Source organism: Symphalangus syndactylus, chromosome 6, assembly GCF_028878055.3.
Source record: "Symphalangus syndactylus isolate Jambi chromosome 6, NHGRI_mSymSyn1-v2.1_pri, whole genome shotgun sequence".
Taxonomy (NCBI): domain Eukaryota; kingdom Metazoa; phylum Chordata; class Mammalia; order Primates; family Hylobatidae; genus Symphalangus; species Symphalangus syndactylus.
Window position 1 is genome coordinate 107826615 of NC_072428.2, and position 25488 is coordinate 107852102.

Consider the following 25488-nt stretch of genomic DNA (forward strand, 5'->3'; position numbering starts at 1 on the left):
AAAACAGTTTGTTTTCCTTTTTTAGTGGTCTTTGGTCATCTTCAAGAGCAGGGCTTCTCAAGGTGTGGTCCTTGAAACAGCATCACCTGTAACACGTAAGAACTTATGAGAAATGTTCATTCTTGGGCCACAACAAAGAATTAAAAATTCTGAGGGTGTGAACAGGGGTCTGAATTTCAGCACAACTTCCAGACCGTGCTGATGCATTCCTGCCCAAGCATGAAAGCCCTCCCTTGTTTAAGAAGGCCATTAGGGCCAAATGTGGTGGCTCATGCTTGTAATCGAGCACTTTGAGAGGACATAGTGGGAGGATCACTTAAGCCCAGGAGTTCTAGACAAGCCTGGGCAACATGGCAAAATGCTGTCTCTACAAAAATTACAAAAATTAGGTGGGCGTGTGGTGTGTGCCTATAGGCCCAGCTACTTAGGAGACTGAGGCAGGAGGATCGCTTGAGCCCAAGAGATTAAGACTGCAGTGAGCTGTGATGGCACCAGTACAGCATGGACAACAGAGTGAGACACTGTCGCAAAAAAAAAAAAAAAGAAAAAGAAAAAGAAAAAAGAAAGGAAAATGAAAAAGAACACCATTAGGTATAAAGGAGTGATGGTAAAAGACCAGTTGCAAAAGGTTAGGGAATGGGTGGTTACTGAAATAAGAAGCTATGTAGAACACTAGTGTTGGTGGCAGGAAGTAGAAAGCAAGAGCACTGCTCTGTGGGGGATGGTCATGGCAAATGCAATATGGAGGCATTTTCCTCTGCACTGAGGAGAAAACTATCTTCTCCAAGATAGGAGGAAAGGAGGTAAGTGGAGTTAAAGAGAACCTTTGAGCACAGAATTGGGAAATTGAAGATATTTGTGTTGTGCTGCCTCAATCTTTTAATTCAACTATAAACTAAACCCATGAAACTTGAGTAGTTTCAGTTATCTGACTTTTTTCTTCTCTTTTGATACTGTGTTGGCTATTCTGGGTCTTTTGCCTCTCTTTATGTACTTAAGAATCAGTTTGCCAATGTATGCAAAATAACTGGCTGGGATTTTGATTGTGATTGGCTTGAATGTATAGATGGAGTTGGGAAGGACTGACATCTTGACAATGTTGAGCTTCCTATCCATCATCATGAAATATTTCTCCATTTATTTGATTCTTTGATTTCTTTTATCAGAATTTAGTTTTCCTCATATAGTCTTTTTACATATTTTGTTATATTTTGTTCAAGTATTTCATTTTTGAGGAATGCCAGTGTAAATGGTATTGTGATTTTAATTTCAAATTCCAATTTTTCATTACTGTTATATAGGAAAATGATTGCTTTTTTTGCATATTAGCCTTATATCTTTCAACTTTGCTATAATCAATTATTGATAGTTTCAAGGATTTTTTTGTCAATTATTTTGAATCTTCTACATAGATGATCATCATCTGAACTTAGTTTTATTTCTTCCTTCCCAATCTGTATACCTTTTATCTCCTTTTCTTATTTCATTAGCTAGGACTTCCAGTATGATGTTGAAAGCAGTGGTGAGAGGGGATATCTTGGTCTTGTTCTTGATCGTAGTGGGAAAACTTCAAGTTTCTTATCATTAAGTACGATTTTAGCTGGAGGGTTTTTGTAGAAGTTTTTTTTTTTTAAAGTTGAAGAAGTCTCCTTCTATTTTTAGTTTGCTGATTTTTTTTTAAAAAAAGAATCATGAATGGGTGTTAAATTTTGTGAAATGCTTTTCTGCAACTATTGATTTGAGCACTTTATTTTTCTTTAGCTTGTTGATGTGAAGTACATTAATTGATTTTTGAATGCTGAATCAACCTTTTATACCTGAGATTAATCCCATTTGGTTGTGGTATATAATTATTTGTATACATGTTGAATTCAATTTGCTAATACTTTTTGAGAATTTTTGCATTGGTGTTCATGAAAAAATATTGGTGTGTAGTTTTTTGTGACATCTTTATCTGCTTATGGTTTTAAGGTAATGCTGGCCTCATAGCATGAGTTAGGGAGTATTTCCTCTGCTTTTACATTTGAGAAGAGATTGAAGAGAATTGGTAAAATTTCTACTTTAAATGTTTTATGGAATTCACCAGTGAATCCATCTGGACCTGGTGCTTTCTGTTTTGGAAGGTCATTAATTATTTTAAAATAGATATAGGCCTATTCAGATTACCTATTTTTTCTCGTGTGAGTTTTAGCAGATTGTCTTTCAAGGAATTGGTCTATTTCATTTAGGTTATCAAATATGTCAACAGAGTTATTAATAGTATTCTTTTATTATCCTTTTAATGTTCAAGGGATCTGTAGTGATGTCCCCTTTTTCGTTTTATAGATATTAGCAATTTGTGTCACATCTTTTATTTTACTTTGTTAGCTAGGCTAGAGATATCTCTATTTTTGATGTTTTTGATGAACCAACTTTTTGTTTTATTGATTTTCTCTGTTGATTTCGTGATTTCAATTTCATGATTTTTAAATTATGCTTACATTTGATTTAATTTGATCTTCTTTTGCTAGTTACCCAAGGCAGAAGCTTATATTATTAAGATCCTTTTGCATTCTTATGCATTCAATGATGTAAATTTCCCTCTAAGCACTGCTTTTTCTGCATCTCACGAATATTCATGAGTTGTATTTTCATGTTCATTTAGTTTGAAATATTTTTAAATTTCTCTTGATATTTTTCTTTTGACCCATGTGTTACTTAGAAGTGTGTTGTTTAATCACCATTTTTAAAGATTTTCTAGCTATCTTTCTGTTATTGATTTGTAGTTTAATTCCATTGTGGTCTGAGAGCATATACTGTATAATTTTAATTTTTATAAAATTTGTTAAGGTGTGATGTATGGCCCAGAATGTGGTCTATCTTGGTGAATGTTCCGTGTAAGCTTTGGAAGACTGTGTATTCTGCTATTTTTGAATGAGGTAGTCTATAGACATCAATTATGTCTAGTTGATTGATGGTGCTGTTGAATTCAACTATGTCCTTACTGATTTTCCGCCTGCTGGATCTGTCCATTCTTTGTAGAGGGACACTGAAGTCTCCAACTCTAGTAGTGAATATTCTATTTCTTGTTACAGTTTTATCAACTTCTGCTTCGTGTCTTTTGATACTTTGTTGCTAGATGCTAGAAACATACACATGAAGAATTGGTATGTCTTTTGGAGAGTGACCCATTTATCCTCATATAATGCCCCTCATTATTTCCTCACCCTGATGTCTGTTCTCTCTGAAAGAAATATAGCCTCTCCAGGTCTCTTTTGGTTGGAGTTAAAATGACTTAACTTTCTTTATCCCCCTTACTTTTAGTTTATATGTGGTTTTAAATTTAAAGTGGGTTTCTTGTAGACAACAAATAGTTCAGAGTTGTTTTTCGATCCACTCTGACAATCTTTGTCTTTTAATTGGTATATTTGGACTATTGATATTTTAAGTGATTATTGATATAGTTAGATAAACATCTACTGTATTTATTACTGTTTTCTATCTGTTACACTACTTGTTCTTTGTTCATATTTTTATTGTCTACTCTTTTTCTTTCCATTGTGGTTTTAATTGAGCATTTTATGTTTCATTTTCTTTTCTTAGTATAGTAATTCTTCTTTAAAAAAAACATTTTTTAGTGGTTGCCCCTAGAGTTTGCAATATACATTTACAACTAATCTAAGTCCATTTTCAAATAATACTAAATAATTTCATGTGTAGTGCAAGTACCTTTTAATAATAAAACACTCCCAGTTCCACCTTCCAGTCTCTTGTATTATAGCTATAATTTAGTTCACTTACATATATGTGTATACCTAAGTATATACATTATCATATTTATGGTTGAATATATTGATGAAATTATTTTGAAAAAACTGTTATCTGTTAAATCAATTAAGAGAAAGAAAAATAGAAGTTCTAATTTTATTATAAAATGAAATACCTTCATTTATTCATTCTCTAATACACTTTCTTTCTTTATGTAGATCCAAGTTTCTGACCTGTATAATTTTCCTTTTCTTTCTTCAGCTTCTTTGAACATTTCTTACCAGCCAGACCTACTGACAACAATTTTCCCCAATTTTTGTTTGTCTGATAGAGACTTTATTTCTTCTTGAGTTTTGAAGAATAATTCCACAGGGCACAGAACTCTATATTGGTGATTTTTTTCCTCTCAAACCCTTAAATGTTTCATTCCACTGTCTTCTTGCTTGCGTTGTTTCTGAGAAGTTAGATATAATTCTTATCTTTGCCTTTCTATAGGTAAGATGTTTTTTCCTCTGGCTTCTATCAAGATTTTTTCTTTATGAGCATGATATGCCTTTCTTTTTGAACATAATATGCCTTTCTTTTTGAACATGATATGCCTATGTGTCGGATTTTTTTGGCATTATTCTGCTTGGTTTTCTCTGAGTTTCTTGGATATGTGGCATGGTATCTGACACTAATTTGGAAAAATTCTCAGTCATTATTACTTTAAATATTTCTTCTGTTTTTTTTTTTCCTTTATTTGCCTTCTGGTATTCCCATTACATGTATGTTACACTTTTTGTAGTCATCCTGCTGTTTTGGATATTCTGTTTTTTTTCAGTTTTTTTTTCCTTTGCATTTCAGTGTTGGAAGTTTCTATTGACATATTCTCAAGCTCAGAGATTCTTTCCTCAGCTGTGTTCAGTCTACCAATGAGTCCATCAAAGGCATTTTACATTTTTATTACAGAATTTTTGACCTATAGAATTTCTTTTGATTCCATCTTTGAATCTCCATTTCTCTTCTGCTTTTCATCTATTCTTGCATCTTGCCTACTTTTTCCATGAAAACCTTTAGGTTTTTTTTTTTTTTTTTTTTTTTTGAGATGGAGTCTCACTGTTGCCCAGGCTGGAGTGCAGTGGTGTGATCTTGGCTCACTGCAACTTCTGCCTCCCAGGTTCAAGTGATTCTCCTGCCTCAGCCTCCCAAGTAGCTGGGATTACAGGTGCCTGCCACCATGCCTGGGTAATTTTTGTATTTTTAGTAGAGATGGGGTTTCATCATGTTGGTCAGGCTGGTCTCAAACTCCTAACCTCAAGTAATCTGCCCACCTTAGCCTCCCAAAGTGCTGGGATTATAGGTGTGAGCCACCATGCCCTGCCTTTAGCATATTAATCATAGTTGTTTTAAATTCCTGATCTGTTAGTTCCAACATCCCTGTCATATCTGACTGTGGTTCTGATGCTTGCTCTGTGTTTTCAAACGGTGTTTTTTTTTGCCTTTTAGTAAGCCTTGTAATTTTTTATTGAAAGGTGGACATGATGTGCTGGGTAAAAGGAACTGTAGTAAATAGGCCTTTAGTAATGTAGTGAAAGGTGTAGCAGAGGGTGAGGGAAGTATTCTATAGTCCTATGATTAGGTTTTAGTCTTTTAGTGAGCCTGTGCCCCTGCAGCTTAGAAGCACTTGGGAAGTGTTTTTTCACCCCTTGTGGTGGGACATAGTGACTAGTGTGAGCAGGAGTTGAGTATTTCCCTTCCCCTAGGTCAGTTAGGCTCTGAAAAAACCCTGATAGGTTAAGCATGGTAAAATAGTCTCTTTGGAGGGCAGGCCTTATTATAAGAATAGAATGCTCTGGGGCCAGGTGCAGTGGCTCACGCCTGTAATCCCAGCACTTTGGGAGGCTGAGGCAGGTGGATCACCTGAGGTCAGGAGTTCGAGACCAGCCTGGCCAACATGGTGAAACCCCATCTCTACTAAAAATACAAAAATCGGCCAGGTGTGGTGGCACACACCTGTAATCCCAGCTACTCAGGAGGCTGAGGCAGGAGAACTGCTTGAACCCAGTAAGTGGAGGTTGCAGTGACCCAAGATTGTGCCACTGCAGTCTAGCCTGGGTGGCAGAGCAAGACTCTGTCTCAAAAAAAAAAAAAAAAAAAAAAAGAACCCTCTGGCATATTTCAAAATAGTTACTTTTCCCTTTTTTTTTCTCTGATCTTCACTGTGAGAACCTGGTAAACATCCTACAGGCAAAATTCATGAAAGTATAGAAGTCCCCCAGTGACTTGGACCCACTTGGAATTTTCTTGCTCTCACATCATGCACACTGAATCTCCAGCAATTTTTCACTTACAGTTTAGGTTTTCCTACCCTAGTACTGGTTCTCTCAGAGGTTTCTGCTTATTGGTTTCTGCTCTGTAAGTTGTGATTCTCTGTACCTAGTTGCCTGTGTCCCATTTTGGGGGGCAGTGGTTTGCCCTGTGACCTCACTTCTCTGAGATCTAAGAAAAGTTGTTGATTTTTCAGAGTGCTCTGCTTTTTACTTGTTGTTACGATGAAGCTAACCACTTACAGAATTTCTACAAACAGATCAGAATCTGGAAGTCCTGTTTTTTTATTTTTTTTACCCCTTTGTTTAGAATGTTACCTATCTTAATACATTTTAAATAAGTGAATGCATAGCTTATATCTACTTCTGGGTTATATGCTTCCTTAGAATAGGAATCCATTCTTAAAATGTTATTCTGCTCACGCCTGTAATTCCAGCACTTTGGGAGGACAAGGCAGGCGGATCACTTGCGGTCAGGAGTTCAAGACCAGCCTGGTCAACATGGTAAAACCCTGTCCCTGCTAAAAATGCAAAAATTAGCTGGGCATGGTGGTGGCTGTCTGTAATCCCCACTACTAGGGAAGCTAAGGCATGAGAATCACTTGAACCTGGGAGGTGGAGATTGCAGTGAACTGAGATCGCACCACTGCACTCCAGCCTGGGCAACAAGAGCTAAACTCCATCTCAAAAATAAATAAATAAATAAATAAACAATAAAAATAATAAAATAAAAATGTTATTCTGAGCAGTCTTTGAAGAATATAAATTCTACTGCCTTGCCTTTAGAACTTATAAGATCATCTTGCAAACTATCACAAGATGCTCCAAACATACTTCTTAAGTGCTGAATTAAGAAGTCGACTCAAATTTAGTATACTAGTAATATTTTTGGATATCCCAAAACACTGCCAGCTCAGCTTTAGGCTGCTCTTCTTGCGGAAAAAAAAAAGCAGTTGAAATTTAGGACTCAAGTGGGCATCTCGTTTAATTTTTAATGGATTTCTATGTTGTTGGTTATGGTGAAGAGGTGAAAAGAATAAATATTCTGTGCAGAAAAATTATTCAGTCTTCATGTGAAAGCACTTTGTCCATAGCAATTACTTTATGGAAAAGATGTGGTATTACTTTGCTCTTAACTGAGGCCTTTAATTTAAAGAACCTATACTATACAAGTTTTTATTATCAATGCATGAAAAATGTAGCAGCTATTTCACAACCTTTACTTTTGAAATCTATTTTTCTTTTTAATCTTGAATAGTTTTTTTCTTAAAATCTTTTGACTTTTTATCTGAATTGTAATAGCCAGAGCACCTTCCCACAACTAGAATATCTCATCCTTTTTGTCTTTTCTTTTTCCTCTCAAAATGCCTGCTGGGAACTTAATTTGGAGTCAGATTCTTCATGATAAATCTGGACTTAATCAAAATTCCTCAGATGGTATATTGTATATATCACAGTACTGGACAGTCCTCTGATTAAATAGATATTTGATAGTACTTCAAGGTCTATACTTTTGGATGAACTTAACTGCTTTTTCCATTTGTAGTCTCTTCAAAATACAGAAATGCCAGAAATAATTTATAAGAATATCAAGGATTCAAATCATCTCAGCACAAACACCTAAATACTTGTTTGCTTTGTTAAACACATATCCCATTTTCTATCTTGATAAAAATTGGTGTAAAGTAGGTGAATCATTCAGTGGGTATAAGCAGCATATTCTCAATACTATGTTTCATTAATAATTAATAGAGATATATGAACACATAAAAGATTCAATTATAATCACCTTGTGGATCTAAATTTCAGTTGACTTGTCATCTTGATTTCTGGAGACCACAAGGTAATGAAAAATAATTACAAGAGTCTTCCATCTGTTGAAGTATTAAAATGGCGAGTAAGACACCCTGAAAGGAATGTTCTATTCATGGTACAATGCAATTACAGCTAGCACCAAATTCAACACTGTTTAACTTTCAACATATTATTTTGATTTATCTTGATCCAACATTCTCAGGGAGGAGGTACATTGAAGTTATTAGAAAACACTGACTTAGATTTAGGGTATGTCTTAAAAGCTTATTTGCGGGAAGTACTCTAGCCTTATTCAACAGATCACTGAGAAGCCTGGAAAAACAAATCCCGGAAACTAATTATTATGTGCCAATTATATAAACAAGAAGACTTTGTTGGGTACAAACCAGTGATTCCTTGCCTTTGAAAAATGTATCAGATATCATCCATTACCAGCAGTTCAGTGATATAAGGAAACCAGAGTAATAGCTAAAACCTTTAAAGCTAAACCAAAGATTTGCAAATTGCCTCTTCATCCAGTCTTTCCCAACCTAAAAACTGAGTTCTCTAAAAATTTTAGTATTTGTTTCTGAAGAAAAGGGAACATGGACATTTGTCTAGTCCTCATTAGAAACCTGATTAATGATAACAAGGATTTAGACCTCAAGCACTTCTTACCAAAATTCTTGATATGACCTTATAGCAAATTACTTTCACCTATTGAACTTTCCTTTCTTTTATTCCCCTATACCTCACCTGCACTGGGCATATTCAGGTTCTTATACAACATTTTACTATTGTGTTAGAAAAATCATGACACATGATGAATGTGTTTGTGCAACATGGGCTGATTCATAAATGAAAATGTGCATTGAAATTCCACAATATTTTAAAATTAGGAGTTTAGCAATTGAACAAAATTGATTAAATCCATTATTTGTTAGATCAGCTAAATTACATAAGTTCATTCATCTGCTCATAAATCCATCCATTCTTCCATCTGGCTGTCCCTTAGTCAATTCAAATAAATATTTATGGGGCACTTTGGGTAAGCCAGGTGCTAATAATTCAATGCAAAACAAGATAGACTCCCCTGTCCTTGTTGAACTTATATTTTTGGTACAAACAAAAGCAATAATCAAGAAAAAATTTAAAAAGTACTGATTGTGATTAATACTATGAAGAAATTCAACAGGGTATTGTACTTAACATTTGATTGATCTGGTTTTCTCAGTTGTCTGAGAACAAACATTTGTGAAAATCTCATTGTAGAGTTCTTATGATGGATAGGGGGTCAACTGTGTCATTATTGCTTATCAGCTTATCCCAAAGACCTAGTTTATTACCAGATTGCAAATAGTGTTCAATAAATTATTCTTATTAAGGGTTGTTATGTACTCTAAAACATTTATTGTGGTCCCTTCATTGGTTCTGGTTTACAAACTTACTTGTCTATGATGACATAGTATAGAAATTGAGAGTGAATATTTAGAAGTTCATTTTTATTATATATTTTTAAAGTATTGATACGTAGTGAATTAGAAATTTAAAAAGAAGACAAAACTGTCCTTCACTACAGATTGAAAAGCATTATACTAAAAGACTATTTGCTCAGTTATAGTATATAAAGGCCAAACGACTTAAAAAAAAAAAGAAATTATGTAAGGAGAAGGAAACAACCATTTATTCAGTGCCACTAACTGTCAGCCAGTTTTTTCAGTGGTCAGTTAATGACTGCAATAGTGTTCTACCTTGCTCAAAGCACCCTCCTCAAGTTCTGGCATCTAAGCTGACATGAGAACACAGAGTTGGGGCTCTCTGTGGGCCACCTCTAGCACTTGATCTCCTCATTCAGTGCATGGTGCTCTCACGTCTATGCTATGTTCTTATGGTTTTTAGGTAACAAGAATAATTTTCTTTCTTTTCCTTAATATACATTTTGCTTCCTGAAATTCACTTCTCGCCAATCTGGGTGAATGTCAGAATGTGATTTGACAAGTGTCCAAAGTACTCATTCACTGAGTAGTGGTAAGGCCTTTGCCCAACCTGCCTTCTCTGGGAATATACTGCTGCCTGAACATATCATTGTTTATTTCCAGGCTTGAACTTGACCAAATTAATTTATTAGGGTCAACATCTAAATATTAGAACTATTTCAGATTAGTTTTTAAGTTGTATCCACTTTGGGTACTAAATCAAATTGCAGGTCTCTGCTTCTGGCTTGAGCCTATGTTTAGAGATGATGTGCATGAAGACACTCTTTGCTTTTCCTTTATGCAAAATGGCCATTTTCAATCTTTTTGTCATTAGTAAAGGTCAGTGATAAAGGAAGTCTGCATCAGGGGTCCAATTCCTTATGGCCAGTTTTTCTATTCTGTTCCAAGGATGTTTGTCTCCATATATCAACACTGGTCAGGATTGAAAGTGTGCAACAAGGTTTGAATGAATAAGTGAAAATCTTCCACTGGTGAAAGGATAAAATATTCCAGTGGTTTTTATTGAAGTACAATACTGAATCACATTTATGGCATGGTATCTATATGTCACAGAAGTGATCCCATCACTTTTACCTTATAGGTGGGCCTCTTGGGAAGAACTGGATCAGGGAAGAGTACTTTGTTATCAGCTCTTTTGAGACTACTGAACACTGAAGGAGAAATCCAGATCGATGGTGTGTCTTGGGATTCAATAACTTTGCAACAGTGGAGGAAAGCCTTTGGAGTGATACCGCAGGTAAGCAAAAGAACTTAGCCAGAAAAAAAGGCAACTAAATTGTTTTTTACTGCTATTTGATACTTGTACTCAAGAAATTCACATTACTTTGCAAAATATATTTGTTATGCATTGCTGTCTTTTTTCTCCAATGCAGTTTTCTCATAGGCAGAAAAGATGTCTCTAAAAGTTTGGAATTCTCAAATTCTGGTTATTGAAATGTTCATAGCTTTGATAGTGTTTTTCAGAAGGCCAAATTTACAGTGGGAGCCTTGAGCTTTTGTTTTTTAACAGCTCTTTTTTGTTCCTGCTTCAGTGGCCTGACCTCTAAGTTAGCAATTGCCAGGTTGAGAAATGCTTTGCAAGACATAAAAGATGCTCCTGAAATAACAAACACTTGGAATCATGAGGTAGTGGAATTGAAAATAGAAAGTGTAATGATTGTTTTTTGTTCTTTGGATGGATGAACCATGTCAGATTAGTCTGTAGCCATTTTTTTTTTTTAATGTCACTCTGATTTGGGTCACAAAGGATCTCTAGCCTCATTGCCTTAGTATCATTCTACAAATTAGAATGTGTTACTGTATAAGAGTACTTCTTGTATATGAGAGAAATAGCAACAGTTCCAGTTTAAAGTGATATAAATGGAAACCAAGAAATGTCTTTACTGGGACCAAATCTGGACAGCATTTACTGTATTTTTGCTGGTATTTTCTCCAGTCTTTCCGGGTATATTCACATTTAATGATCACTTTTCTCCCTTTGTACTAATGGGCACTGAATCCATTCCACTACCATAGTTCTTTCTAATACTACTCTACTTTTTACACAAAATTAAAATGCCAGGAGCATCTCCAGGTAGACTGACTATAAATCTAGACTGAAAAAAAAGCTTGTATTTCTTAACAGATTACCTTGTGGAACATTTGCTCCTTTCAACTAAAGAGGCACTAAATATTGTAACTGCTCAACTGGTGCTTTTAGTTTATTTGTCTAGACTTTGTCATGTTGCCAGAAGGTTTATCCTGGTTGGAGTTTTGAAAACAGTATTGTTTCTTCAGAAAGAAAAAAGGGATTGTCAGATGATCTAAAAATAAAGAAATACTGGAAATACAAGTATCCCAAGGTGATAGCATTAGGCAAAATAAAAATGTTGAAAGGCGAAAAAGAACTGGTTGATAGAGAAGTGTTGTTATTCAGTAGAACCTAAGTCTTCTGGTCCCATTTTTAATGAAAAGTAGTGAATTTTTTGGTTTTTGTTGTTCTTGTTCACACAAATCTGCCCATTAGAATAAGCCAAGCTCTAAAAATTAATTTCAATTTCACTGGGAATCCTTTAGTTTATCTATTATGTAGTAGAGAGGTTTTGTTTTATTGCATTTTTGACTTAGGAACGTACATATGCAAGACATGGAGGAAAACCTAGTGGGCCAGAGTTTTGAAAATTCTTTATCTTGCCTTTCTGCCAAAGTGAGTCTCCCAAGTTTGTCTTTTTTTTTTTCATTTCCACTCTTCTATGGTTTCTAGCATTATATAAACCAAACAAAAAAAATACGTTCAGAGATTCCTTCAGAAATGCTGGATGATCTTGATATAGATGCTTCTCATATATGTGTTTATGATGCTGGTTCTAGGGCTGTCTCTCAGTATCACAAAGATGTCTGTAAACAGAATATGCTATTTCTTCTTTGTGACAAATTTTGAACATTATGTGAATGTCCAAGAAAGAGCAAAAGAGGGCAAACTTCTCCTATATTTTTGATGTCGAAACCAAGAGATGCTTTTATTTTCGTAACTTTTCTTTAAAAGTTCAAATTAAGTAATTTTATCCTGTCCTAAAGCTTAAACTTTAAAAAGAAAAAAAAAGAAGGAAGAAGGAATTAAAAATCCAAAGAAAATTATGTTTGTTTACTTTTCCATTTTTTTCTTCCTTCCAACTCTGAGACTTTGCAAGGGCATAGTTCTGAAGATCTCTGACACTGAGACATTAGAGATCTCTGTATCAATAGGTCATTTGTTTTCAGACATATGAAACAGGAACTTTGAACAAGAAATTTCCCCTCTTTTTCTCATAGTGATCCTGAGACAAGAGCTGTGGAATCACAACATGTCATTAGTTTTGGCAGGTCCTTGCAGGTGTTTTGTTTTGTTTTATTAATGTTCTTCCCTCCTGTAGCTAGACAGCAATCTTGGAGAATGTGCCAGCTTGGAAGACTATTGTGTAAATTTCAAGGTGGAGCCTCCTTTAATTTGTTCTGTGTTACTTGTGAGCTTTGAGGTCATGAAGAGGAGACAATGAGGCTAATCATGAGAGCCCCATTGGTTTAGGCAATTAGAACAACAAGATCTAAAATGGTTTATTAGCCTTGAATTGTGTTAAGCACTTAATTCATAAAAAACAGAAAAAATATTTTTAAGTATATTTCTAAAGCTTCATTTACAAGTTTGAAAGGTGACAAACTATTCTGAGGAAACGATTAGGCCTATTCTTGCAACGAGTCTTTATGATCTGAAAAGAATCTATGTCCACACATAACTCCCACCTCAAAGTTGGGGCATCTTTTGCTCTGGGAGATATCAAATGCGATCAAAACATGTGTTTGTAGATTTGAAAGATGATTCAGCAGTGTAGCAGTTCTCACTCATTTTATAATAATTAACAACTTAATAATTAACTATTAAACTCCTACATGCTTAACATTATAAGTATGATAGCTTCTGTGGTTACATAAAAGGTATACATAGCACTTGTCCTTGATCTGTCACAGTGAGGTCCCAATCCAACCTATGAGCTTCAAATGAAAAGTTCAAAATTACACTCATTGTCATAAGTCAGAGATCAAAGGAAGAAAGGATTTAACCAAAATGATAAATTAAATATAGGTGATTAAATATAGTCATGGGTCAAGGCAAGGGCTAGTTAGGGAGTGTGATGTGGGTAATTATGAAAGGCCAGCTCCCAAGCCCTGTTGTTGCCACTCCCCCACATCAGTGATCCTTCCTTTTTTTCTACTCCTACTGCAGTGCCTTCCTCATCTTTTCCCTTGCATCCCTCTGTTATATGAGTCACACAAATTAGACTTTTCAAAGCAACATTAACATTGTGTGAATTTGGGGTTTTTGACTAATTCCAACATTCCACCCCCACATTCCAGTCCCACATGGGATTTAGAGCCTTGTTTATAAACCTGACACTTCTGATATATCTTATATTAGAGTAATCCTTGTATTTGTTTAATTTCCACTTAGCAACTTAGCATTGTAAATACTTGCAGGTATCCTAGTTAAGAAAGCAAGGTTTAAACACAAAATCATCACCGACTAAAGCAGGGTAGATAAAGAATGTAATAGAAATGCTCGATAAAACATAGATTTTTTTCTTACTAATTTTTCTGTCCCTTATAGAGTGCATAACACAATAACTTGCTTGATAAGAATTCAATATACGGTGTTTTGTGCTGAATCACTAAATGCTTGATTTCTTTAAGAAGAGATTGTGGTTCATCACTATCTGGATTTTAGTCTGTGTAATCTTAGGCAAGTTATTTGATTTCTCTGTGCCTCTGTTTTCTTGTCTGTAAAATGAATATAATGGTAGTAACTAATTCATTGTGTTTTTGTGAGGATTAAATGAGTTAATAACTAGTACTCCTCCCTGGCACATAGTAAGTACAATATGCTGTGCTGTGGTGGTGATTATTTTTTATAGTTCCTTGAGCAAAAGAAGTAATGTCCCCATCTTAGTATTATATTGGAGGTATATACCATAGTAGTGAACAAAAGAATATAGTTTCACAAGGAAAGTGATAATTAAGGTGGTTCATAAAGGGCCATAAAGCTTGTAGATTTTAGAAATGTGGGGGAATGAGGATGTGGAGAGGGTATTCCAGGATGCCAGGCAGGGAGATTATGGATAAGTACTAAGATGGGAACTAGAAAAAGTTGAGGGGAAAAGGTCAGAGGAGGCCACAAGTTAGGGAGTATTAGGAAAAAGAAGTTAATACTTGACAAGTGCCAACATGGCTTCAGGAGGAATGGGTTGGGTCTTTTTGAGTGAGGAAGAGGCTGGTGAAAGGGTGGTGGAGGACCCTGCTGCTGCTGGTGGCATGGGGTATAGGTGGCAGGAGAGGCAGGGACATGAGCTAGGAAACTCTCCAACTATGAAGTGATGAGTCTGGAGTAAAATAAGGACAGTAGGGGTGGGGTACTGAACTTAAGGGAGGAGAGAGAAATAATTGGTATGGAAGTAGGTACAATGCAATTTTATTATTTCTGAGCCTAAAAATGTGAAATTTTTGATTATTTGGTCAGACCAGGAAAGTATTTTCTTTTATGCTATCTCTGAAAATGTATATACTAAAAAGTTGTAGTATAAAAAGGTTGTAAAGCATTAAGTAATTTTAGAGGAAACAATAATTTGGATATTTTACATGCAATCATTTATATGCAAATATATGTAAATATTACAAAATTATTCTGTATTAGTTACAAACCTTAAATATTTTTGACTGAGGAATATTTTATTCATCTATTTATAGCTACTTTGTTCTAACTAATAGATATTCTTGAAAACAAAGCAACACTTTTTTGCAGACAGAGTCTTGCGCTGTCACCTAGGCTTGAGTGTGTTACCTTGAACTCCAGGGCTCCAGTGATCCTCCCACCTCAGTCTCTTGTGTAGGTGGATTACAGGCCCGCACTACCATGCCCAGCTGTATTAGTCCATCCTTTCATTGCTATAAAGAAATACCGGAAACTGGGTAATTTATAAAGAAAATAAATGTAACTGGCTCACGGTTCTTCAGGCTATACAGGAAGCATAGCAGCATCTGCTTCTGAGGAGGCCTCAGGAAGTTTTCAATCATGGCGGAAGGCAAATAGGGAGCAGGCATGTTACATGACGAATCAGGAGCAAGACAAAGTGAGGGAGGAGGTGCCACACACTTTGAAATGAGCAAATCTCATGAGAACTCAATCACTATCATGAGAACAGCGCCAAGAGGATGGTGCTATAGCGTTCATGAGAAATCCACCCCCATGATCCAGTCACCTCCCACCAGGCCCTGCCTCCAACATTGGGAGTTACAATTCAATATGACATGTGGGCGGAGACACAGATCCAAACCATATCACCAGCTAATTTAAAAAAAAAAAATTTTTTTTTTTTAAGACATGGTCTTACTATGTTCTACTGGCTGGTCTTAAACTCCTGGCCTCAAGTGATCCTCCCACCTTGGCCTCCCAAAGCACTGGGAATTCAGACATGAGTAACAGTGCCTGGCCAATACTTATTTTTAAACATTCTCTACCATAAACTTAGGATCTTGATTTGTTCACACTGAACAGATTTCTATTATACAGATTGAATTTATAAGAAAATTTTGCAGACATTGTCAAAAAGGGAGATCCAAACCACTGTGATATTTATAAGCATTTGGGCCACATTTTGATAGAACTATACATGGAGTGTGTGTGTATGTGTGTGTGTGTGTGTGTATACACACACATTATTTATATATATATATATGTATTTATATATGTATATATACACATTATTTACCTACCTCCTGTGTGTGTGTATACACACACACACACACATGTATATATATTTCCCTTCTGAGCCAAAGCCAAACAGCACTGTATGCTTAAAGAAAAACAGTCACACTTCCCATTTATGTAATTTATATTACATCCAGTCACCACACCAGCCAAACTGCTTTATTGTTTTTTGTTTGACATCCAATGCTAAAGCATAATGCCTGTTGCAGTGAAATATACATGAGCAACCCTGAGAACTCCATATAGCCTCACCTGTTGCCACTGAGTTGAGTTGAGGAGTCAAGCTGTAGCAAAAAGGTTTGTCACAGGATGAGTAATGGTGCTCTTATTTTTCTCTGGGTCTCAAGAAGTGCTCTTTATGACATATATGGCATTAAATAAATGTCAGATATTTGCACATCCTAACTTTCCTATTGGTGAAGTTTCTTAAAAGAGAGATAGAGGGCCGTTTTGTGATTGATAGTTTCAGGTATATATTTTGCTGCACAGTCAGTCCAAGTGTACCAGGTTGGGCAAACCACTTAACTTCTCAGGGCCTTGACTGTTTCATTTGTAAACCAGAGAAAAGGACTTGGGTGACCTCCAAAGACCTTTCAAATTTAGAGATGAGTTTGTGGAAAGTTCAAACAGTTTAGAAAATAGAACTAAGACACCCACTGGCACCCCTGGAAGCAAGAGAGTGCCAGGTACTATTTGTAATACAGGAATGAAATGCCTAATTGTATGAAATCGAATTCTAACTGAACCAGTTCTTTCAGTTAAATTTTTTTTTCAATTAGAGTGCTTACTTCAGTACCTAACACTAGACAGTAAACTGTAGACAAAAGACCTACAGAATTTCTGAATGGTATCAAATTCACCACACTTAAAACTTTGGGATGTCTAATTTCAACCAACAGCTTTCTTTCTTCATAATGTTTAATATATATGTATCTATTTTAGCTAAACTTAATATATCAATATACTTTGATAGATATTTTATATAAACTATTATAGTATTATGAGTAAAAGACCTACCATTTCCCAAGCAATTATAAAGAACGATCAAAATTTTAATGGGTTGTTAGTATTATTTCTTTAAAGATTGTGATACTAATAAATATTTGGCCACATTTTAATAGAATTATACATGGTGTGTGTGTGTGTGTATATGTGTGTGTGTGTATATATATATATATTATATGGCAGTAGAGATATATATATCTACACACATCTAGATAGATATATATGTGTATATCTATATAAACACACATGTATCTGTGTGTATATATACATATGTGTATATATACATACATACATATATCTGTACATATATATATATAGTGTGTGTGTATATATATAATATATATATATATATTTTTTTCTGAGCCAAAACAAAATACTAGGTTGTAATAGCTATTCTTTCAGAAGGAAGAAAAACAACATGTGCTGAACTCTGAGTTTGATGTTTTTGTATTTTACTTCCTATTTTCATATCAGTCCATTTATTTATTCAGGCAGAATTTATTGAGCATATATTATGAACACAGCTTTTGCTAAGGACAGGGTACGTAGCAGTTATGGTCTAGTAGGAGAGATGGATGTTAAAAACAAAATGCTCACAAATGCACATATAATCTTACTACTCACTGTAAGCTATGAAAGCAGAGTGTGAGTATTATGAGACCATATGTTGGGAGATCTACCCCTGAGGAAGTGATATTTAATTTGAAACCTAAAGAATGCAGTTGGCCATGGGAAGAAGGTAGGGAATGAGATTACCAGGCAAGAGGAATCCAATGTATGAAGAAGCTGAGGGAGTGAAAGAAAGCCAGTGTGGTGGCAGGAAGAAAGGGAAGAGAATGGAGAAGGGCACTAAATGAGTCAGAGAAGTAGGAGGGGCTAAACCATGTAGGGTCATGTAGGCCATCTTAAAGGACTGAGTGTAGTGGAAAACCTTTGAAGGTTTGTTAACAGGTCAATGAAATGTTCTAATTTCTGTTGTAGTGAATTGCTTTGATTGCTGAATGAGAATGGATGGGTAGAGATGCAAGAGTGAAAGGGAAGAAATCAATTAGGAGGCTCTTGCCCTGCTCCAGATAGGACTGATAATTAATTTTATTTGGGAAGATCAGGGAGAAAGATAAGTCATGAATGACTCCCAAGTTTCTGGATTGAGGAAATGAAGGTACCATACACTGAGATGGGAAAGCCTAGGGGTAGAGTAGCTTTGAGAAGAAAGGTAGGATTTCCCCATTTCATAAAACATGGAAGATCAAAGAGGCTGGGTTCCTGTTTGTAGACATACCTTCCAGGCTAGAACTGCATTACTACAACATCTTTGCAAGCCACATTGCCTTTCATAACTCTGTGTCGGTGTTGATGCCGTAACATCTTTGGCCTTCCCCCCACCATCCTCCCGCAGTCCTCCATGATAATGCCATTATTCCGTTTCAATTTGTGTGCTTCCATTGGATGTGTAAGTCTCCTTGAAAGTTATAATGAGGCTGTAGGCCATATGAAACCCTTCAACTCAGGTCCTGCATAGGAAGAGGAAACTAATCTCTCCAGGAACTGAGACTGTGGCTAGAGGGATGGATAATTGTTTAAATAAAGAACATGCTGCTGAGTACTGATGGGCTCTTTATGTACCCATCAGACTGCCGCTGCCCAACCTTTAATCTTTCCTGAGCTTTAAATAGGAAGAAAAAAATGGTCCACAAAGAATTTGAGCCAGTTTGCTGTGGTGATGAGGAGCACAGGTTTAGAGACACACTCCTGTGTTTGAATGCCAGCTCCTACTATCTCCTAGCTAAGTGACCTTGGACAAGTCACTTACCTTCTCCAACCTGCTGTTTCTTCATGTACATAGTAGGATTTACCTCATGAGGTTGACATGAAGATTGAAAGAGATAATATATAGAATAAGCCTGTCCCAGGACATGGTTCATGATAAGTCTGCCATAAATGTGAGCTATGTGTCCCATCCTTTTGGAGGAGATAACTTTTCTGTAGCAGGTAATACATTGTTTGATACTTGGTTAACCCTTACAATTATCATTTCCTGTTCTTCTCAATAATGCTAGAAACCTTTTATTTAAAGAACCACAATATAAAATGAAAAATATATAAAATCAGCAAATGGAAAAATTCTATTGGCAATGTTTTTTAACTTTATATACTAAATAAATCCAATTGCTTAAATAATGAACTGACTCAAGTTCTCAGCACGGCTTCTCATTTAATTCTCTTTAGTTTTTCAGAATTCTCCAATAATGACCTTTGTCTACTCTCTTCAGTTTATTCAGAAATTGCTTTTATTTACATAGAAGTTTGGAGGTGGATACACAAACATATCCCTCACATATCTTATGATCCTATGAGTCATATGCTCATCTCTTATATTCCCTCTGTAAAGCAATGTAGGTACCTTTCAGGATGGTGATTTTGAGGTAGGTTGAGAAATATCAGCATGGAGGTCCTAGCTGACCTCTCTAGAGAGTTTCTGAGACATTTGACAACAACTTTTTCTTTAAGTCATAAGTTATGCCCCAGGGTATGAAATTTCTAACATGACCCTCAGTAAACTTGGCTGCCTTGCTGAGGATACTCTCCATCTGCCTGAGAGACACAGACACTATTAATTGGGGATTGACTTGACTTGTGTGGTTCCTTGTGGACCAGATGGCCATTAAATATTCTCATTTCAAGGCAATTGGTAAAAACTACACTTCAAGAAATTTCATTCTTAATTCCCTTTAGTGGATGTTATTAACCAAAGGCAAAAGAAAAAAGGGTAAAAAAATTATTCTAAATGTTAATATCAAAAATATTATTTTTAATTCACCCCAGGCACAGAGAACTAAATATTATTATTGCTATTGCACCGGCATTCCCCAATGAGACAGTGATTTTCTTTTAAGACATTTTAAAATAATATAGACAGAATTAAGTAGATGGTGATCTGGTAAGTAGATGTTTCAGGGTGATAGCTGTGCAATGCTCTATGCAGGGAATTAGATTGTCATTTTGTTCCTTACCAGGAACATGCATTCAGTTAAACAATTATTTGACTTCTGCTCTTCCACTGATTTCTAAGTTGAGGCTCTCTCTTGTGCCTGTCTGATCAGATAAGTAGAGTTGTGCCTTGGTTTGTAGATGAGATAAACATGTGTATTTGAATAAGCATAGGTTAAAGAAATTTCAAAATCCCTTAGGAAGCTAGGCTTATCAGAGAAATCCAAGGAATACATTAACAAACTAGGAATTTGTTCTAGCAGGTTAATTATAACTCATAAACTTACTGGGTTTTTTTTACTTTTTAATTTTATATTACATTTGCTTATAATGAGGAATATTGCTAGGAATAAAATTTTTTAATATTCTACAACTAACAATTTTCTCAATTTCTTTATTCTAAAGACATTGGGATTAGAAAAATGTTCACAAGGGACTCCAAATATTGCTGTAGTATTTGTTTCTTAAAAGAATGATACAAAGCAGACATGATAAAATATTAAAATTTGAGAGAACTTGATGGTAAGTACATGGGTGTTTCTTATTTTAAAATAATTTTTCTACTTGAAATATTTTACAATACAATAAGGGAAAAATAAAAAGATATTTAGGCTATTCATACTTTTTTCTTCTTTTCTTTTTTGCTATAGAAAGTATTTATCTTTTCTGGAACATTTAGAAAAAACTTGGATCCCTATGAACAGTGGAGTGATCAAGAAATATGGAAAGTTGCAGATGAGGTAAGGCTGCTAACTGAAATTATTATGAAAGTGGTAACTCATACCAACACAAATGGTTGATATAGCTGACATCATTCTACACACTTTGTGTGCATGTATGTGTGTGCACAACTTTAAAATGGAGTACCCTAACATACCTGGAGCAACAGGTACTTTTGACTGGACCTACCCCTAACTGAAATGATTTTGAAAGAGGTAACTCATACCAACACAAATGGTTGATATGGCTAAGATCATTCTACACACTTTGTGTGTGTGTATTTCTGTGCACAACTTTAAAATGGAGTACCCTAAAATGCCTGGCGCAACAGGTACTTTTGACTGAACCTACTTCTCTCCTCAGTGGTAAGGCTCCAACCATCAGGCCCTATCTTGGTCCATTTAGGCTGCTAAAATAAAATACCAAAGACTGAGCTGCTTATAAGCAATCTTTGGAGGCTGAGAAGTCAAAGATCAAGGTGCCAGCAGGTTTGTTGTCTGGTGAGAGCATACTTCCTGGTTCGTTCATGGTGCTTTCTTGCTGTGTCCTCACATAATGGAAGGGGCAAGACCTCTCTGGGGTCTCTTTTACAGTGGCACTAATCCCATCACGAGGGCTTTGTTCTCATGACCTAATCACCTCCCACATGTCGTACATTCTAATACTATCACCTTGGGGGTTAGGATTTTAACATATGAATTTGAGGGGGTGGGGGGACACAAATATTTAGACCATAGCATTTCACTCCTGACCTCCAAAGTTTATGTCTTCTTCACATGCAAAATACATTCATTCCATCCCAATAGCCCCCAAAGTCTTAACTTGTTCCAGCATCAACTTACAAGGCTAAAGTCCAAGGTTTCATCTAATTATCAGCTAAATCAGCACAAACAGCTAAATCAGGTAGAGTGGGACTTAAGGTGTGATTCCTCTTTAGGTAGATTGCTCTCCAACTATGAAACTGTGAAATCAAACCTATTATGTGCTTTCAAAACAAAATGGTGAAACAGGCACAGGCTGGACAGTCCCATTTCAAAAAAGAGAAATAGAAAAGAAAAAAGGAGTGACAGGTCTCTACAAGTCTAAAACTTTAAGGCTTGAGAATAATTTGCTTTGCTTTGCCTCCAGGCTCACTGGGGTGGTGTCTCACCTCTGGACACACTGGGCTGGAGGCGCTATCCTCATGGATTTGAGTGTCTCATTCTTTGTGGCAGGTCTGTGCTCCAATCCCACACCTATGGCTCCCTGAGTGTGCAATTGCATGCCTGGTAGTTCTACTGGTCTGGGATTGCATAGGTGGCCCTGCCTTCATAGCTCCACTGGGCATTGCCCTAATGTGGGCTCTATGTGGTGACCTCACCCCTGGGCCTCTACCTGGTCCCTGTGACTCTCTGGGTTCTTGAAATCTAGGTGGAGGCAGCCATTCCCCTACAGTTTTGCTGAGTGTAGTGCATGAGTGCTGGGGTCTGCTACAGCTATACCTAGGGTGGTGGAGATGCATGGCAATGGAGTATGGGGAGCTGATATGGTTTGGGTGTGTCCCCACCCAAATCTTATCTTGAATTATAATCTCCATAATCCCCATGTGTTGAGGGAGGGACCTGGTGAGAGGTGACTGGATCATGGGCATGGTTTCCCCATGCCGTTCATGTGATAGTGAGTGAGTTCTCACGAGATCCAATGGTTTCATAAGGCAGTTTTCCCTGCTCTTGCACCCTCTTTCTTGCCTGTCACTCTGTAAGACATAACTCTTTCCATTCCGCCATGATTGTAAGTTTCCTGAGGCCTTCCCTGCCATGCAGAACTGTGAGTTAATTAAACCTCTTTTCTTTATAAATTACCCAGTCTCTTTATAGCTGTATGAAAATGTGCTAATACAGGAGCAAAGACTGCAGTGTGAGGTGGCAATGTGAAGTCTGCAATGTGAAGTCTGCAATGTGAGGTGGCATGGGGCAGTTGTAGCCCCTCCTTTGAAATCTTTCTGCCCTACCCCAGGCTTCTGCACTCTGAACCTATGATGGGAAAGGCAGCTTGGAAGATCTCCAAATGGCTTTGCAGTCATTCTTCCATTGTCTTGGACTATAAATTCTGGCTTCTATTTAGGTGGCTGACTAATATCCCCACTGTCTTAATGCATAGCACCTACTTTCTGTTGAGATGGCTAGTCCATAGTAATTTACTTATCAAATTTGGCCACACCCTTTGTATTCTCTCCTGAGCAGGCTTTCTCATCTTTCACAATATGGATAGGCTGAGAATTTTCCAAATTTTGAAGTTCTGCTTCCCTTTTGATGAATAATTCCATTTTAAAGTCATTTCTCATCTTGAATTTTACTATGAGCAGTCAAGAGTAACTAAGCTGCTCCTTCAACTTTGCTTGGATATTTCCTCAGTCAAATATTCAATTTCATTGCTTTCAAGTTCTGCCTTCCACAAAACACCAGGACACAAACAGCTCAGCCAAGTTCTTTGACATTTTATAAGAAGGATAGCTTTTCCTCCATTATCCAATAACATGTTCCTCATTTCCATCCGAAAACCCATCAGATTGGCCTTTACCATCCATATTTCTGCAAACATTCTGCTCATGACCACTTAGGTATCCAGTAAGAAGATAGTAGCTTTCTCTACAGCTCTCCTCCTCTCTGGAGCCCTCACCAGAATTGCCTTTAACTGTCCATTCACAGCAATGTAGGCTTTTTCTAGCATGTACCTGAAAACTCTTCTAGCCTCTACTCATTCCCTGGTTCCAAAGCTGCTTCCACATTGAGTATTTGTTACAGCAGTACCCAGATCCCAGTACCAATATTCTGTCTTAGTCCATTAGGGCTGCTACAACAAAATACCATAGACCAGATGTCTTATAAACAACAGTAAAGTTTATTTTTCACAGTTCTAGAGGCTGGGAAGTTCAAAATCTGGTGCCAACAGATTTTGTGTCTGGTGAAGGCCTGCTTCCTCACAGATGGCTGTGTTCTCGCTGTGTTGTTACGTGGCAGAAGAGTGGGCAGGCTAGCTCTCTGGGATGTCTTTTATAAGGGCACTAATCCAAATCATGGGTTTAGGGTAGAGCCCTCATGACCTAAATCACCTCCCAAAGGCCCCACCTCCTAATACCAGCATCTTTGAAGTTAGGATTTCAACATACGACTTTGGCAGGGGGACAGAAGCGTTCAGTTTATAGCAAACCCCATAGGTAGCACCACTTTGTCCTTCCCTAATCAATTTGCATCAATGAAACATGAGTTATAAGAGACCTAGGTGACTCCACTACACTGGGATTATTCCCAGTATAAGGTAACATCTCTCCACACTTTCTCATCTACTTCCTATCTGAGTTCTGAAGCTCTCCACTACAAGAAGGAGGCTTTGGTTTGACTTGGTATACTTCTCTGGGAAACATAGGTTTAGCACAAAAGAGTGATGCTCATTCTAGAGCACCTGCAAATGACAATAGTTTTCTTTCGAAGTCACCAGGAATCGTCTGCCTTTGGGTATGTGGCTGTGAGCACTGCCGGGCAAAATGCCATGTGACCTAGATGAGGCATATGCCATCCTTCGAAGCCATTAGGACATTATATAGGAAATATATTAACTAAAATGGAATAAAATTTTCTAAATAACACCTTATGTTTATCCAACAGGTGGTTCATTATAGAGGGCATTATACGGAGGAATTTGGTGGGGAGGAGAGCTGGAGAAATTCTCGAAATTCTGGGTTTCTTTAACAGAATACTCTAGCTATAAACTTATAATTTTAAAAACGTAAGCATTATATTAAAGAAAAGGGAACATAAATTATTTTGTTTAATTAAACTTAAGTCCAAAGGTCTGGATTATGGCAGAATAGGATCAGGGGACCTAAAATGTTGAGCCTCAAAGGTCTTCTTAGAGAACAACTGTATTCCACTATTAGCACTTTTGGTCCTTGTAGCCCAATTTCTGTTTATCCCAAATGTTCTTCCCTTTTCTGCCTCCCTTCACAGTGGACCTTGCCAGGAGCTTTGAAATGCCTGTAAGTGTTAAACACTTACCCATTGAGTGCCCAACCTTAACATTCCCCTAATAAAATGTACTTAGATTAACCGTTTTCATTATCAAAGTTTCCTTATTACCCAACAAACACAGGGGCTTTAAAGAAAACATTAACTAAATTGCAAGTGACACATTTTAAGATCTTTGATGTGACTTCAGAGAATGCACTATAGGAACACAATGCAATGGGAGGGAAACTTGGGAGGGAAGACATTAGCCTTTATAAAATCTGTAAGTATTGCCAAATCAAAATAAAATTTACAGGAAAGCAGGATCATAAATATAATCTAAAATCTTAGAACTTGTGGCTATGATTTTAAATACTAATATAACGCAAAATTTTTACCTGTTTAGATTTTTATTTAATCAGTTCATATTTAGGTATATACTTTTACTGTTCTCCTTTTTAATAATTTACCATTCACAAAGATGATGATGTTAGTCTAACTTTAATGTCATGAGTGCTTTGAGTAGTAATGCTAAGTTTTTGTTGAGTAGTAGTGTGCTTTTTTGATTAGTAGTGATAGGTTTTTGATGAGGAAGCCTGCTAGCAGCATACAAACAAACAAGCAAGTATCAGCCTAGAGAAGCAGAAAAGGCATTTGGGTTTTAAAGT

At 36.4% G+C, this 25488-nt stretch overlaps 1 protein-coding gene across 1 annotated transcript in view; it reads left to right on the top strand.

Moving 5' to 3' along the window:
- CFTR (CF transmembrane conductance regulator) overlaps positions 1 to 25488 on the top strand; it is a 184276-nt gene that overhangs the window by 149121 nt on the left and 9667 nt on the right. The window contains exons 23-24 of the mRNA XM_055283782.2: positions 10428 to 10583; positions 20768 to 20857. Of these exons, the coding sequence (XP_055139757.1) occupies positions 10428 to 10583; positions 20768 to 20857 (246 nt within the window). The remainder of the gene's footprint in view (positions 1 to 10427; positions 10584 to 20767; positions 20858 to 25488) is intronic.